General features: G+C 40.0%; 1 protein-coding gene across 3 annotated transcripts in view; it reads left to right on the forward strand.

The window, feature by feature from the left end:
* Positions 1–242: 242 nt before the first annotated feature.
* The window catches only part of PRRX1 (paired related homeobox 1), a 442,683-nt gene continuing 424,573 nt past the window's right edge, over positions 243–18,352 (forward strand). For all 3 annotated transcript variants that reach the window (XM_063940301.1, XM_063940299.1, XM_063940300.1), the window contains exon 1: positions 243–1,069. In XM_063940301.1, coding sequence (XP_063796371.1) covers positions 820–1,069 — 250 coding nt within the window. In that variant the 5' untranslated portion in view covers positions 243–819. The remainder of the gene's footprint in view (positions 1,070–18,352) is intronic.

Raw genomic sequence — 18,352 nt, forward strand, 5'->3', positions numbered from 1 at the left:
AATCCAGATAATCACAGCGTTTGAAGTGACTGGCACGGTGCAGCTGTCAGTATGTCGTCCTGTATCCTTACATACTTCCAGGGAATGGTAATTAGAGCGCAAACACAGCGGTAAGACGGAGAAATGCTGAAATCAGTTGTTGGCCAAGACGTTGCTTAATCATTCATAGTGAATTCTGGTTGGTGGCTGCAAAGTTGGAGAATAGGAGGGGGGTTCTTGTGATGCAGGGGATAGGGGGTGATCTGTAAAACGTCAGGAACAGCACAAAGGCATTGCCACGTAATTACAGGCTATTATTAAGTCGAAGTGCCCTCCCAAGGGTCTCCAATTTTTTCTTCTCTGCGAAGTCTCCCCCTTCATGCCAGTCTGCGGCGTTTGATGTACTAGAGTTGCTTGATCCAACTAAAAGAAGCAATAATTGAACAGGAAAAAGAAATCCCAGGACTCTGTAACCCCCTTCTCTCCATAAGGAGAGTAAACTGAGGATAGTCTCTCCTACATCTGCAAGACATCATCTGATGTGCAACACTAGTCGCTGCTAGCACTGGGGGACGAGGAAGGACAGAAAGGGAATTTTTGGCTTCAAGATGAATCGGACCTGAGAAAAAGCTGTAGTTGGGCGATCGGATTTGGATTAAGAGAACAATAATACATTTTCTTTTCTTTTTTGAAGTAATCTGCAGCATTTGAAACTCTGAGCCTGTGTTACCAGACTGTACTGAATGACTTAAGGTTGTATATTTTCAGGACGACCACCATCCCACCCTTGATTTATTCTAATAACTGTTTATTCCCTAAAATACAGTACAGTAGGACATCATGACTTCTAGCTACAACCCGCATGTGATGGACAGGCAGGCTTTGCTGGCCGGCCGCTTGGAGAGTCCTATCACAGCCAGCCTTGACAATTTACAGGCTAAAAAGAACTTCTCAGTCAGTCACCTGTTGGATCTGGAGGAGTCGGGGGAAATGGTTGGAGCTCAAGCCGAGGAGACTTCAGGTGAAAGCAGTAGAAGTCTGCTAGAGTCCCCCGGGCTGACAAGTGGAAGTGACACACCGCAACAGGACGGTAAGTGTGCATTACCCCATATATTAATATATTGAAGTGTGCCTCACTCCATATACTGGTTTATTAGGCAGTGTGCCCCTCTCCATATACTGATATAATGGAGAGTGTGCCTCAGTTCATGTACTGATATAATAGGGAATGTGCCTGTCTTCATTTATACTGCTGTGATTTGTAGTGTGCCTCTCTCCATATACTGATATGATTAGGAGTGTGCCTCGCTCTTTATACTGATATTATTGGGAATGTGCTTCACTCCATATACTGATATCATGGGGAGTGTGCCTCGAGCCATATACTGATATAATTGGGGATGTGCCTCACTCCATCTACTGATATAAAGTGGAGTGTGTCATTTGTGTGATATTATTGCTGCTAGTTACTGTAGTAGGTCTTTCTGTGGGGATGTAGTTATGTTCCTGTGTATTGAAACCATCATCAACACTAGATACGGGAGCAAAAATGCTAATGGGGATTATTTATGTTACTCAATTTATGCTTAATGATGCAGATCAGATATATAACAAACAATACACTAACGGCAAACACAGCGAGTAACACGTTAAGCTATAGTATGTGCTACATTACACAGGTTAATGGAAAGTTGTTACTAAACAGGTATACAGAACAATCCAAACTGTAGGAAAACGTTATCTGTTTATCTGTAATCCACTAAAAACACTCTGTAAACAGAAAACAGAAGTTAATTTAGATGTGATTTTCCGAAATTGAGAAAGGGGAATAAGGGGTTAGAGGGCAGATGTACTATGATAAGAAACTGTTTGCAAGGGCTTTACAGTATACAGTACACTCAGACGAGTATTGGCACTTGATGACTGATTCCCAATACCTCGGATATTTTTTAATACACAATAGACACAGATTACTATGCAAACCATACTCAATTAAATCATATCTTTTCAATTGTATAGGTCACATATTGTAGATCATCTGCGTCCATACTCACATACGTAAATAGAAGTGATTTGTGTAATACGAACCTAATTCTTATACAGTGTATGGATATTGTTCATTACGTTATTAATTGTTGCAAAAAGAAACACATTTCAATGACGATTATTATACAGTACAGCATGTCAATACTCAGACATGTCAACATGAGCGTTCAGTCTGATCCGGTATTTACAATTTATTGTTCACAGAATTGTCCTGGATTCACTTTGGTCAAATTATGTAAATAGATTGTTATGTATGATTACTTAATTCAATGAGCCAAGTTCAATTTAGTAAAAAAACAAACTGGGTAACAAACATATACTTTGGATGTAATGTGTCCTGCTGGTGTGATTATAATAGCATTCAGAAATAGCATCCCCCTCCCTCCATTTTAATGTATTCAGCTAAATGTTTCCTTATTTAAATGTAAAATAAAGTAAAATAAATATATCATCTATCTATCTATCTATCTATCTATCTATCTATCTATCTATCTATCTATCTATCTATCTATCTATCTATTTATTTATCCATCCTTGTTTTGAAGTGCTGTGCATGGCCCTGTTGTCTGTAACTCCGACGTCTTTTAATTTAATACAGCTGGCAAATAAATCTGCTTACATTTTAGAGCACATCTGACCATATATGCAGTGTAGCATATTATATGCAAGCGAGGTACCAGAGTAGGGAACTCTGTACAAAACTAAATCATCTGAGTTGACGTCCGCCCTAATTTACTCCCTACACAACCTTTAATGAATGACAGTGGGCAGGAATAAGCTTTCTGTAAGAAATAATTTGTCAGACACAGACTTCCTTTAATGACAGTATTTGTACAGACGTAATTACAAGGTAAACACACTGGTTCAAGGTGTTTATGTATGAGATGAGACGCTGAATAAGATGTCTTGAGGTGCTGTATGGTTCTTGTTTAGTGGGTTCATGCAGGAGAATAAAGGGCCTACTAGTACTCCCAATAATGATATAACATACTCAGCTATTTAGATTTCCGCTGGATGTGATTCAAATAGTGTTCATCCAAGATTGCTTGACGCGTTTTCTAAGCTATACTAACACAAACGTTTAAGTGTTAAAAATGCATTAAGCAAGAAAATTACAGTACACACATTACTGTAGGCTTGTTTCTCTTGAACTTTTTAATTAATCATAACACGAATGTGTGTGCATGTACATGTGGTAGGGACTATAGACTGTAAGCTCCACTGGGGCAGGGACTGATGTGAATGGACAATTATTCTCTCTGTAAAGCGCTGCGGAATATGTGTGCGCTATATAAATAACTGGTAGTAATAACAACAACAACAACAACAACAACAACAACAACTTAGAAAACATGGTTCTTGTGTGTCATACCAAGCCACTGGCTGCTTATAAAGTATACTGCCTTTACAAAGGTAAATGCAGTTTGTTAGGGGGAACATATCGTCATTGGCATTGCTTGTTCATTACCACAAAATGTACATCCAGGATTGTTTGCGACAGTATAAAACGCTATCATTAAGGTTCCTATTAAATTAATTTTTGGTCATCTTCAGGGATTCTGAGCTTGGAAGCCCACAGTGTAAGACACCTGTAAGTACAATGTTGCACTGATTTGTATGAGCATAATAGTTACAGGAACTGATTACATTATTTATCGGATGAGCTTCAGAAATTGTAGCGTACAATGTAATCGTATCTGCTGCTGCCTTTTGTGTTATGTGTAGCTCTCATCCAGCCAGCATAAACTAGTTGTAATTATTATTATTATTATTATTATTATTATTATTATTATTAGTTTAGACCAGTTGTTCCAAACTCCGTTTTTAAGGACACCTATTGGTCCGGATTTTAAGGATATCCATGCTTGGCCATTCATTCTAATTTAACCATCTGTGCCGAGTCATGGACATCTTTAAAACCTGGACTGTTAGGGGTCCTTGAGTACCGAGTATGGGAACCACTGGTTTAACAAACCGTGTAAAAATTTAGCTTCATTTGTTCTAGGAGTGCTGAAAGATTAAGCATTGGTTACAATGTAGGCTAATTGGTTGAAGGTATTTTAATTAAACAATAATTGATACATTTTAAATAACGTACTGTAATACAAGATATCTGCTACTTGCCTGTTTCAAATACGGCAAACTTCTAGTTGTATCCACTTGTATTGGTATTATTATTTATCTCCTAAATGTAACCGCTGCGTGCAACATTGTATGGTACAATTGTATCCTGTGTTTACATTTAATGCATAACTCCAAAGTATCATTTACTAAGTGACTCTGTATTTGGGAGTAGATTTACTCTAAGGCACATCAGTTAAGCATATTTTGTCTTTTACAGTATTTATTTTTTTCGGATTGGTACCAACGTTTGGTCCAGTTTTAGACCAAAAGGCGAGTTTGCTTATGTTGTTTAGATATAAACTAAATAATAATTTTAATAGAAAACTTCTATATGTAGAAAAGATTATAAGGTAAAACGGGACAATCACTCATTTTTAGGTGCGTTTCATAATGGTAAACGCGTCTGCTGTACTACACCCGTCTCAGATGTGTGGTTTGTTTGAAGTAAGCAAGCGCAACCCTCTTATCAGCTGCACAGATAGTGGTGAAACGAGTCAACGTAATCCTCGGATTATGCATCCAACCTGTCTTTTACAGTATATTACCTACTAATATTTATATCTGCAAATAATACGTTTGGTTTAACCACACGTGTGTGCAGTTCATATCTGTAAGTATTTAACAAATAAAAATAACGTGTGTGTGTGTGTGTGTGTGTGTGTGTGTGTGTGTACACACACACACACACACACACACACACACACACACACACACACACACACACATATATTTACAATACAAAATTATGTTATTCGTCATTAAAAAGGGCACTGGTTGCTGTAATTTTTCCCTAGAACCCACATATACATGCATTTTTTATTGCGTCCACTTCTGATTGGAATGGGATCTATATACCCAATGATTACTGGCTTGCGGAAGTGAATACAATTAGTATGAACTATAGGTTACTCACAGATTACTGTGTGTATAAAATCATTCATATATAGTGCATTACAAAACGGATTATTAATAAGCAAATGACTGGACAGATTTGTAAACAAGTTTCTCATGTTTTCGGAGGAGCCGCAGAGCTATCTGAGATGGTTAACATGCTGTATGTTTAAAAAAATAATGCTGATTCTCTGAGAAGCAACTAAACAATAACCTATCCTTTTATTTTACCGCCTTTTGGGTTTATTGTATTCCGTGTCTCACAAAAATCACAGAGATCTTTGTAGCATTGTTAACAGATGTGAATCTTTAATTAATTAGTTTGTATCTGTAGTTCAAGTTAAATGAAAGGAAATGCTTGATTGGGCGCACAGCCTAGTAACCAATCAGACATTTGTTTTCATTTAACTTGCATATCACATATAAAATGTAACTGTGGATTGGCTTCTATAGTTTTAGTTAAGATTTACTTCTTTTGTCAGGCATGTTCTAAGGCAAATTCTTATTTGCATATTGCCTGTTCTGAACAAATGAAAAAACGAATGAGGTGGGGTTTTTTGTGTGCTATTTGTGAAGTCACTGATATACTGTGTACAGTTGGTCTATAAAGAATTACTCAACTGTAACTAAACTTGAAAAATCTTCAGCAAATTATGTTTTTGTTTTTTTGGCATAGACATGGAAAGTGTGTAACTATCTTACAGTTTATTAACAAGCCTTTAATTTTATTCGCCAGTAACAGGAATTACTTGATCAAATTTCACATTACACTACATATTAAATGACATTATATATGTAATACTATAATGTCAGAGACATTTCCTTAAAACACATATTGGTTTCTATGTAGAATGATTTAATGTAATGAATTAATTATGAAATATGCACACATTTGTAGAAGTTCATACAGAAAACCATTCATTTTCAAGGCTGGTATAAATTTTCTTATGTGGCATTCATAAAGAAATAGAGAAGAGGAAAAATAAAGGAAATTTGTCTTACTCAGCAAAATAAGTTAATAAATCTCCCCCACTGTCAGAAAGTAGCTTAATTGATATTAATCACCAAATGTGTTGATGGGTCAGTATTTTCTCTTTAAGCAAGCTACAATATAAGCTCTAAGCCTGGAGTATATATATATATATATATATATATATATATATATATATATAGTGCAGAGTTTTCCACTAGCCGTGGAACTGATAGCACTCTCCAGACAAAAAACGATGAAGTTAAAGTAATATCTTTACTCAAAAAAAGGGGCAAAACAAGTCAAAACAGTTCCGCATATAATTGTAATCACTCACCAACGTTTCGGTCCCCATTCAGGACCTTTCTCAAGGTGTCCAACAATCCAGCTGTGTCACAGAGACAGAAATGTGCAATATACATGAAGTTGAACCAGACAAGGATGCTTTATTTGTACTGACTTTCACCTTTGCAAACGTCCTGACGAAAAGGCCTGTGTACCTTGAAACGTTGACGATGACAATGGAAATGTATCACTAAAGCTTACACTTTTCTATGCAAGTATTGGAGTGCCGCCTTTTATTCTTATATATATATTAATAAATGTACTTATTTGCTAAAATTATTATAAGGTGCATAAGGGAATTAAAATACATTTATCTATAATAGGACACATTACAGAATACACATTTTTCATAGAAAAGTTACATTTATATAGTTAGCTTTTAAGTGATATAGCATATTTGGTGTACTTTCACAGAATATTAGTAAAAAATGCATGTAAACAATTGCTGTCCATTACAACCTGAATGCAGCCAATTTCATTTTGTTTCTGTTTTACATTCACATGTAATAGGTTGGAAATGTAAATCAAGAGGTGATAAGACAGTGGCATAATCAACACATTGAAATGCAATAAAAACACAAAGTCTCCAATAGTTCTGAAAGTACTGTACCCCACGAACCAAGTAACTTAACTAGATAATTAATTAATGATATATGTGTGTATATATATATATATATATATATATATATATATATAAATTTGATATCTCTCTCTCTCTCTCTCTATATATATATATATATATATATATATATATCTATATATCTATATATATATATATCTATATATATATATATATATATATATATCATAGCAGAGATAGCTCTGATCATTTATTGTTTGTGAGGTGTTATGTTGAAGAAACAAATATTATATATCAGACAAACAAAACAAACTTGTATCTCCACACCCAGGGGGAACTATGCAATACCATATTGGGGTAATGTTTTGCGTCTGTGCTAAGTGTATGATGCAAATAAGGGAAAGATTCAGGAAACATGTATTTTTGCAATTATGTCAGCTTTATCTACCTAAGCATAAAATAAAAAGTTGCTTTGGCCATTGTACTGCCATATGTATGCATTATCCAATCTGAAAGAGTAAAGGCGCCCGCCCAGTTCATGACATCAGTCCCCCGACGGATCGGGCAGTGTGTATGCACAGCACACTGCCCGATCCGTACATAGATATATCTGCAGATCAATTGATCTGCAGATATATCTATTAGTGTGTACCCACCTTAAGAAAAACAATAACACATTTGTTTGTTTAGTGTTAACAACCCCCTTCCAACCCCTACCCCCCAAAAACCCTACAAAAACCATACAAAACAACCCCACAATTTCACAATTGCATTATTACATTTGTACAGTGTTCTTAAAATCTTACAATGCCGCAAAACATATTTATCATGCATGAGTGTGTGCTACCAGTACTGTAGTTTACAACGATAAAATGCATTAGGCTTCCATGGTGAGCAACACAAAATACCTTTTTACCCTTTTACCAGCACATACTGTATATAACAGTGACTGCTAGAGGTACATTTGGCAGTAAATTCAAGTCACACAAAAGTAGCATCTATGTATGTGGTCACTGCCTGAATATACTAATACTGTCCTAAGTATTATAGATTTTCCTACATACCTTATATGGCCATTCACCTATCAGAGAAACTGATTTAACCCATGTATGGGCAGCTCAACTTGCTTTATAGTGATTCAGTTCATATGAGTCCTGACAAAGTCTTTACTACTGATTATATCAGCAAACTTATGTTTTTTTTTGTATTTAGGGGCAGATTTAACAACTAGTTATATGCTAGTAAACACTTGTTGCTACTCTTAAATGGTGCTTCAACTAATCAGCTTCTTATTGTAATTTTTCAAACACATGACAATTAGGAGCTAATTGTTTGGGACACCATTTAAGATTAGTAAGGAGTGATAACAAGAATATCACTCATTGTTAAATGTGCCCCTTACACCACTTTCATACAAAAAGTGGAGAAAAAACAGGACTTTACCTGGCATTTGAGTGCTGGGATTTTTTTCGGTCTCATCCTGAACCCCCTTTCACACAGAAAACCAAGTTACCAGGAAAAGCATTTTTACCCGGTAATTTGCTTAGCAACATAGATATTTCTTCTGTGTGAAAGGGTCAACTTGGGTCGCAATTCATGTGACTTCGTCCCTGGTGACAACCAAGGTCGAAGTCCCGGGAATTTAGATCTGGGTTCACCCCTTTGACACAGAAAAAGAACCTGCATTGATCCACAAATGACTGGGTCCAAATGCTTGACCTGACAATTTGGTTTTCTGTGTGAAAGCGGTGTACTTGCCTATCCACCAGGTTGCACTTAACCATTCCACTGCCTTAGGCTGATAACCTACACAAACACATATAAATATAAATGTTAATATACTTTGCATTCTAATGGGTATATTTACTAAATTGGGGGTTTTTAGAAGTGGAGATGTTGCCCATAGCAACCAATTAGATTCTATTTATTATTTATTTAACATTTTCTAGAAGATAACAGCTAGAATCTGATTGGTTGCTATGGGCAACATCTCCACTTCTTAAAAACCTGTACTTTAATAAATAAACCCCTAAAAAGCTATTGTTATATTGTTCTTTATTTTTATTTACCAACCTGTAGCCATTATGATTAATTATAAGCACACCTATCCTATTTACCTATATACATTTCTGTTGAATATATGGGTTTTTTAATTCAACTGGAATGAATATAATAGAATAATATTTGGCCTTTTATATCACAGCATGATACTTGCAAAATGTTGTTCAGCAGGGTCATTTTATGGAGATCCGCCATTCCCATCTGTTTTTACCAAAATTTTTAGAACATACTGCATCTCTTTTGCATGCATTTTGGTAAGGATGCAAACTTTATTTTACATAAAATACAATGTACTATTAGAAACAGAATTATAAAGCAGCAAATCATATTATTCTAGTAAGTATTATCAGTTTAGCCATATATCAGATAGATAAGTCATTTAAAGTAAGGACTGCATAAAGTGCAAATTGATTTGTGCTTTAAGAAAAGTTGGCTGTATGTTGAAACAGATCCCATTGAAGCAAAGTAATCAGCATCAATACTAGAGCTAGGGGACATTTACATTATGTCATCAATTAATCATATGTTGTAATGCAATTAGCTTTTTCCTTTTCATCAAAATAAAGTTCATACTTTAAACTGCACTTTTTCCAGTCCTACTTCATACTAAAGGTGCAAAGGTTACAAAACAAATGACTAAATATTAGAGATGAACGGGTTCGGTTCTCCGAGATCCGAACCCCCCCGAACTTCACCTATTTTACATGGTTCCGAGGCAGCCTCGGATCTTCCCACATTGCTCGGTTAACCCGAACGCGCCTGAACGTCATCATCCCGCAGTCGGATTCTCGCGAGATTCGTATTCTATATAAAGAGCCGCACGTCGCTGCCATTTTCACTCGTGCATTGGAGATTGAACGGAGAGGACGTGGCTGCGTTCTCTCCCTGAAAAGCTCCATAATCTGTGCTCAGTGTGCTGCAAATATCTGTGCTCAGTGTGCTGAAAATATCTACGTTCTCTGCCTGAAAACGCTCCATATCTGTGCTCAGTGTGCTGCAAATATCTGTGCTCAGTGTGCTGCATTGTGGGGACTGGGGACCACCAGTATATAATTATAGTAATACAGTACAGTAGGCCATTGCTGTATCTTGCAACTCTGTGTCAAGTATACTATCTCTGTGCTGCATTATTGTGAGCAGTATATAGTAGGATAGTGCAGCATTTTGGTGACCAGCAGTATACATATAGTACAGTACAGTAGGCCTTTGCTGAATCTTGCAGCTCTGTGTCACTTCTAGTATCCTGATCAGTGCTCAATATCTGCCGCATTGTTGTGACCAGTATGTATACTGTACTGTGCGACGTGTGTTATACACCTGGTGATTTTATACATCCTGTAATCTGTACTGAGCGATGTGTGAGATACACCTGGGGATTATACACCCTGTATACTGTACTGTGCAACATTTGTGATACACCTGGTGATTATACACCCTGTATACTGTACTGAGCGATGTGTGAGATACACCTTGGGATTATACACCCTATATACTGTACTGTGTGATGTGTGAGATACACCTGGGGATTATACACCCTATATACTGTACTGTGTGATGTGTGAAATACACCTGGGAATTATACACCCTATATACTGTACTGTGCGATGTGTGTTATACACCTGGTGATTATACATCCTGTAATCTGTACTGAGCGATGTGTGAGATACACCTGGGGATTATACACCCTATATACTGTACTGTGTGATGTGTGAGATACATCTGGGGATTGTACACCCTATATACTGTACTGTGTGATGTGTGAGATACACCTGGGGATTGTATACCCTATATACTGTACTGTGTGATGTGTGAGATACACCTGGGGATTATACACCCTACATACTGTACTGTGTGATGTGTGTGATACACCTGGTAATTAATTATACACCCTGTATACTGTACTGTGCGACGTGTGTTGTACACCTGGTGATTATATACATCCTGTAATCTGTACTGAGCGATGTGTGAGATACACCTGGGGATTATACACTCTATATACTGTACTGTGTGATGTGTGAGATACACCTGGGGATTATACACCCTATATACTGTACTGAGCAATATGTGAGATACACCTGGGGATTATACACCCTATATACTGTACTGTGTGATGTGTGAGATACACCTGGGGATTAAACACCCTATATACTGTACTGTGTGATGTGTGAGATACACCTGGGGATTATACACCCTATATACTGTACTGTGTGATGTGTGAGATACATCTGGGGATTATACACCCTATGGGGGTCATTCCGAGTTGTTCGCTCGTTGCCGATTTTCGCAACGGAGCGATTAAGGCAAAACTGCGCATGCGCATGGTACGCAGTGCGCATGCGCTAAGTATTTTAGCACAAAATTTAATAGATTTACTTACAACCGAACAAAGAATTTCCATCGTTGAAGTGATCGGAGTGTGATTGACAGGAAGTGGGTGTTTCTGGGCAGAAACTGACCGTTTTCTGGGAGTGTGCGGAAAAACGCAGGCGTGCCAGAATAAAACGCAGGAGTGTCTGGAGAAATGGGGGAGTGGCTGACCGAACGCAGGGCGTGTTTGTGACGTCAAACCAGGAACGAAACGGGCTGAGCTGATCGCAATGTAGGAGTAAGTCTCGAGCTACTCAGAAACTGCTAAGAAATGTCTATTCGCAATTCTACTAATCTTTCATTCGCAATTCTGCTAAGCTAAGGTACACTCCCAGAGGGCGGCGGCCTAGCGTGTGCAATGCTGCTAAAATCTGCTAGCGAGCGATCAACTCGGAATGAGCGCCTATATACTGTACTGTGCGATGTGTGTTATACACCTGGTGATTATACATCCTGTAATCTGTACTGAGCGATGTGCGCTCGAATCCCGACACACAGCATACCAACATATATTCTCCCTCGTGGGAGTCCACGACCCCCCTGGAGGGAGAATAAAATAGCGTGGCGCGCCACCGTGCCCGCAAGGGGCTCATTTGTGCTCGTCACACTGTCGGTATGCCGGCGGTCGAGCTCCTGGTGCCGGTATGCTGGTAGCCGGGAGCCCGGCCGCCGGCATACCATACTACACCCGTGTGATGTGTGAGATACACCTGGGGATTATACACCCTATATACTCTACTGTGCGATGTGTGTTATACACCTGGTGATTATACATCCTGTAATCTGTACTGAGCGATGTGTGAGATACACCTGGGGATTATACACCCAATATACTGTACTGTGTGATATGTGAGATACACCTGGGGATTATACACCCTATATACTGTACTGAGCGTTGTGTGAGATACACCTGGGGATTATACACCCTATATACTGTACTGTGTGATGTGTGAGATACACCTGGGGATTATACACCCTGTATACTGTACTGTGTGATGTGTGAGATACACCTGGGGATTATACACCCTATATACTGTACTGTGTGATGTGTGAGATACACCTGGTGATTATACACCCTATATACTGTACTGTGCGATGTGTGTTATACACCTGGTGATTATACATCCTGTAATCTGTACTGAGCGATGTGTGAGATACACCTGGTAATAGCTGTGCTCAGTGTGATGCATTGTGGGGACCACCAGTATATAATTATAGTAGTACAGTACAGTAGGCCATTGCTGTATCTTGCAGCTCTGTGTCACTTCTAGTATCCTGATCAGTGCTTAATATCTGTGCTCAGTGTCACTGCTGCATTGTGGTGACCAGTATACTACAGTACAATAGTCCAGTACTGTTCTCGCTGCTCAGTGTCAGTTCTCCGTATTATCATCAGTGATCAGAATAATCAGTGCGCTGTTAGACGTGTGCCCATTTTCCGCCATTAGTGCAGTGGGATTTAGACAATTGATGAAGTTATTGTGTCCCCGGTACAAAATCCCATCTAGATTCCACTTCACTAGGCAGGCGATAGCGATATTTTACCAATTAATATCAGTGATTTATAATTATTAATTACAGTGATCTTGCCAAATAATTCCAGTGATTTTGTAATTTTCTTCCAGTGATTTGGACCAATAATACCATTGATTAGAACGAATAATTCCAGTGATTTTGTCATTTTCTTCCAGTGATTTGGACCAATAATACCATTGATTAGAACAAATAATTCCTGTGGTATTGAAGTGTTTGTGTCGCTTAGCTTAGCCGTCCAGCGACCACAGTGCACCTCTTTTTCTCTTTTCTTTGCATCATGTGCTGTTTGGGGCCAATTTTTTTAAGTGCCATCCTGTCTGACACTGCAGTGCCACTCCTAGATGGGCCAGGTGTTTGTGCCGCCCTCTTGGGTCACTTTGCTTAGTCATCCAGCGACCTCGGTGCAAATTTTAGGACTAAAAATAGTATTGTGAGGTGTTCAGTGTTCAGAATAGACTGGAAATGAGTGGAAATTGTGGCTATTGAGGTTAATAATACTATAGGATCAAAATTACCCCCAAATTCTATGATTTAAGCTGTTTTTGAGGGTTTTTTGTAAAAAAAAACACCCAAAAACAAAACGAACCCGAATCCGACAAAAAATTTTCAGGTAGGTTTTGCCAAAATGCGTCCGAATCCAAAACACGGCCGTGGAACCGAATCCAAAACCAAAACACAAAACCCGAAAAATTTCCGGTGCACATCTCTACTAAATATCATACATTATCAATAGAGTCAGAAGAATTTGATTATAACAGTGTTTTATAAAGCTTCAGCCAAGTAACATTTTAAACACATATCATTTACAGACAGCGCACTTATTTTTATTCTTATGATTCTTATATTGATGTTATTTGGAGACTGTTTGTACAGTAGATTATATATATTTTCGGTTTGCAATTTTTTTTTTAAATTCAGTTTTACTTTACCGTTTTGTGGCTTCCCAGAATCATATTCGATCTCTGCATCAATCCATAGAAAGTTGAAAACAGACTAAGAATAAAAGAATAAACACATTACTGTGTTTTTGACTGTCCACCACTGGACATTGATATGCCATTACTGCAGAAAGATAATCTTCCCTTTTAGAAAATGCAATAGGAAAATAATTATTTGATTTCATTGTGTTGTCTACTATGTTCCCCATATCTCCTTGGGGGTCATTCCGAGTTGATTACTAGCTGCCGTTGTTCGCAGCGCATCGATCAGGCTAAAAATCGGCATTTTTGCGCATGCGTATTGGTTGCAGTGCGCACGCGTGAAGTACTTTCACACAAAACTATGCAGTTTCACACAGGGTCGAGCGACGCTTTTCAATTGCACTGCTGATCGGTGAGTGATTGACAGGAAAGGGGCGTTTCTGGAAGGTAACTGACCATTTTCCGGGAGTGTGCTAAAAAACGCTGGCGTGTCAGGTCAAAACGCAGGCGTGCCTGGGGAAATGGGGGAGTGGCTGGCCAAACACAGGGCGTGTTTGTGACGTCAAAACAGGAACTAAACAGACTGAAGTGATCGCAAGGAAGGAGTAGGTCTGCAGCTACTCAGAAACTGCTTGGAAAAAATTCACCACTATTCTGCTAACCTTTCATTTGCACTTCTGCTAAGCTAAGATACACTCCCAGAGGGCGACGGCTTAGCGTTTGCACTGCTGCTAAAAGCAGCTAGCGAGCGATCAACTCGGAATGAGGGCCATTGTCTCCTCATAAAATATCGGTCTGATAGCAGGTATGATGTTTAGGAGAAACAGAAAATGTATAGTAAACATCAGACCAAACAGGTTCAGCCATGTACTTTGAGTGACAGATGCCAATCAATGGGTAAGCTTAGACAGGGGGCACACCTTGTGACACAGCAGGTATGTAAGGATAAGAATGATAGACTAACTATAATACTGCCTGCTTGATCCTCCTGTCACAAGCTACCAAACAGTAACATCCATTTATTGGTTCCACTGGGCGGATTAAGGAAACATCAGTGAGTTTGTTCTGAGTAGAATATATCTACAGCTAACCCTCTCTGCTTTTACTATTAGAAAAACAATGGAAAAATGTGATTTATGGTAAGAACTTACCGTTGTTAAATCTCTTTCTGCGAGGTACACTGGGTTCCACAGGGAATAACATTGGGGTGTAGAGTAGGATCTTGATCCGAGGCACCAACAGGCTAAAAGCTTTAACTGTTCCCAGAATGCATAGTGCCGCCTCGGAGGCGAATCCTCTATATCCCCGCCTCCATGCACAGGAGCTTAGTTTTGTTAACCAGTACAATGCAGTAGCAGGTAGACGAGACGACAACCGTTAGTAGCCACATACACCACATTCTCACGACAGGAGAAGGTTTCAACGGCTAATGTCATACAAACCCAAAGAAGCTAAGTGCGTCAGGGTGGGCGCCCTATGGAACCCAGTGTACCTTGCAGAAAGAGATTTAACAACGGTAAGTTATTACCATAAATCTTGTTTTCTGCTGCGGGGTACACTGGGTTCCACAGGGAATAACATTGGATATGTCCAAAAGCAGTTTCTCATGGGCGGGAATGCACTGTAGCGGGCGCAAGAACCCAGCGTCCAAAGGAAGCATCCTGGGAGGCGGATGTATCAAAGGCATAGAACCTTATGAATGTGTTCACTGAGGACCAAGTAGCCGCCTTGCACAATTTTTCAAGGGTCCCACTATGGCGGGCCGCTCAAGAAGGTCTAACCGACCGAGTAGAATGGGCCTTGATGGTAGCAGGAGCTGGAAAGCCAGCCTGTACATAAGCATGTGCAATCACCATTCTAATCCATTTGGCCAGGGTCTGCTTATAAGCAGGCCAGCCACGCTTGTGAAAACCAAACAGTACAAAGGGAGAATCAGACATCCGAATAGAGGCAGTTCTCTTCACATAGATACGGAGAGCCTGTACCACATCCAAAGACCTCTCGTTGGAAGACAATTCAGGAGAGGAAAAAGCCGGAACCACGATTTCTTGATTAAAGTGGAAAGAAGATACCACCTTAGGTAGGTACTGGGACATGTTTGAAGAACCACCCGGTCATGGTGAAAAATCAGATAGGGGGACCTACAGGACAAGGCACCCAAATCCGACACCCGTCTAGCAGAGTCAATAGCCAGCAGAAACAATACCTTAAGGTCTGCAGATTCAAAAGGCTCAAATGGAGACTCTTGTAATGCCTTTAGAAACACCGACAAGTCCCAAGGAGCCACAGGTGGGACATAGGGAGTTTGAATTCGTTATGTATGAACATCATGCAGAGTCGCAATTTTTCTCTGGAACTAAACTGACAAGGCAGAAATATGAACCTTGATGGGGGCCAGACAAAGGCCCACGTCCAGGCCCTGATGTAGAAAGGCCAAAATTTTGGCCGCACCAAGCAAAGTAAGAACTCCAGACCCTATGATAAATCCGAGCAGAAGCCGGTTTCCGGGCCTTCAACATGGTTTGAATGACCGCCTCAGAAAATCCTTTGGCCCTCAGAACGGAAGCTTCAAGAGCCACGCCGTCAAAGCCAACAGGGCCAAATCCTGATATACACAGGGGCCCTGAATGAGGAGAGCTGGGTGCTGCGGAAGTAGAAGGGGACGCTCTATCTAGAGACCCTGAAGGTCTGAGAACCAATGCCGTCTGGGCCACGTGGGAGCGATCAGAAGCAGGAGTCCTCCTTCTTGCTTGAACTTCCTTATTACTCTGGGCAGCTGAGTGACACCAGAGGGAACACATATGGCAGCTGAAAGTTCCATGGAATTGCCAGTGCATCCATGAACGCTGCTTGAGGATCCCTTGTCCTTGCTCCGAAGACAGTTACCTTGTGATTGTGTCGAGACGCCATCAGGTCCACATCTGGGAGGCCCAACTTGTCCACTAGGAGTTGAAATACTTCGGGATAGAGGCTCCACTCTCCGGTATGTACGTCCTGATGACTGGATAGCTGGAAATAAAAGTGCAAATTTCCTGCCCTCCTTGACAAGCTGAGTGCACACTGGTGAAAAAGCCTTCCTGGCAGTAACCTCTGCTGAATAGTCTTAGAAAATGAGAAATTTAGATTTATGGTCCCCCCACACAATGTTCTGCAAACAGCGGGAAGCCGACCAAATGGCGTCTTTATGTGCATAATTCAAACACCGGAAAATAACAACTCCGCGGGGGCTTGGAGTTCCGCTCTCTGATCGGGCCAAACCTATGTGCCCTCTCAATCACTAAATCTGTACAGACATAAGTAATCTCTAGCAGATTAGGATGGGTAGTTTTCAAAAAATTCTAGAGCGCTGGCCCTTTAATAGATTCTGGTACACCAAGTATTCTCAAGTTGTTTCTTTTTGACCTATTTTCCAGGTCATCTAATTTATGCCATAATTGTCCTTTTGTAATCTGATAGTGAAAGAAATCAAGGATTGAATAGCTTGAAAGTGTGCACCCACTCTATTGTCCAGGACAGCCATGTTAGTCTCCAATTGTTTAACCTGAAGCTTCACCTGCTGCACTGCCTGTGCAAACTGTGCAGCCAGTTCCTGTAGAAGTGGCTGCATGGTGTCTCTAATAGCTTGTAGCATAGCTGCATAAGTGATAGGAGCTTCAGCAGCAGTGTGTAGCATTAATTGTCTACCAGGTGCAGAGCTGGGCACACAGTCTGTTGAGGACAGCAAGAGAGGGGTGGAATCAGATAATGTGGGGGATGAGGGGCTATTTGGAGAGCTCACCTCAGTTGTCTGACCCCCGGGGAGCTACACATGTGTCTCAGCGGTGGCCATCTTGGATTCCTTGTATGTTTTCCCTGTCTTGGATTTGCTTTATTTTTCGGCATGTAGGGCATGAGAAAGCGCTCCATATAGCACCAGCTGGGAGCAGGGCACTATGGGGGACACAGATGCATGTCTGGACACCACAAAATGGTAATTTTAGTGGTGGATGGTGGCGGATTCAAAGGAGCTCCTGGCTCACCCTCTCTGTTGCATTCACTCCAGAACAGGAAGTCCTTGGGAGCCCTTACAATTGTGTATTTATACAGGTTTATAAATTAAAATAAAGGGAAGGTTAGTAGATGCATCTGCCCACAAAGTAATGGCCATCATAATATGCACTGACAAATTTCCAGAGTGAAAAATTGGAGAAAAGTTGGTCACTACCCAAAGTGTCTACTCATTGGTAAAGCACCCAAACCTTTGGTGACTTGTAAAATGGTACTTTTCAGCTGAATTGTTGCCATACAGTGTTGGACTAGGGCACAGGTTCTCAAACTCGGTCCTCAGGACCCCACACAGTGCATGTTTTACAGGTAACCCAGCAGGTGCACAGGTGTTTTAATTACTCACTGACACATTTTAAAAGGTCCACAGGTGGAGCTAAATATTTCACTTGCGATTCTGTGAGGAGACCTGTAAAACATGCACAGTGTGGGGTCCTGAGGACCGAGTTTGAGAACTTATGGACTAGGGGATAAAGGGCTAATGGTAGA

This window comes from Pseudophryne corroboree, chromosome 9 (assembly GCF_028390025.1).
Source record: "Pseudophryne corroboree isolate aPseCor3 chromosome 9, aPseCor3.hap2, whole genome shotgun sequence".
In the NCBI taxonomy this organism is placed as follows: Eukaryota; Metazoa; Chordata; class Amphibia; order Anura; family Myobatrachidae; genus Pseudophryne; species Pseudophryne corroboree.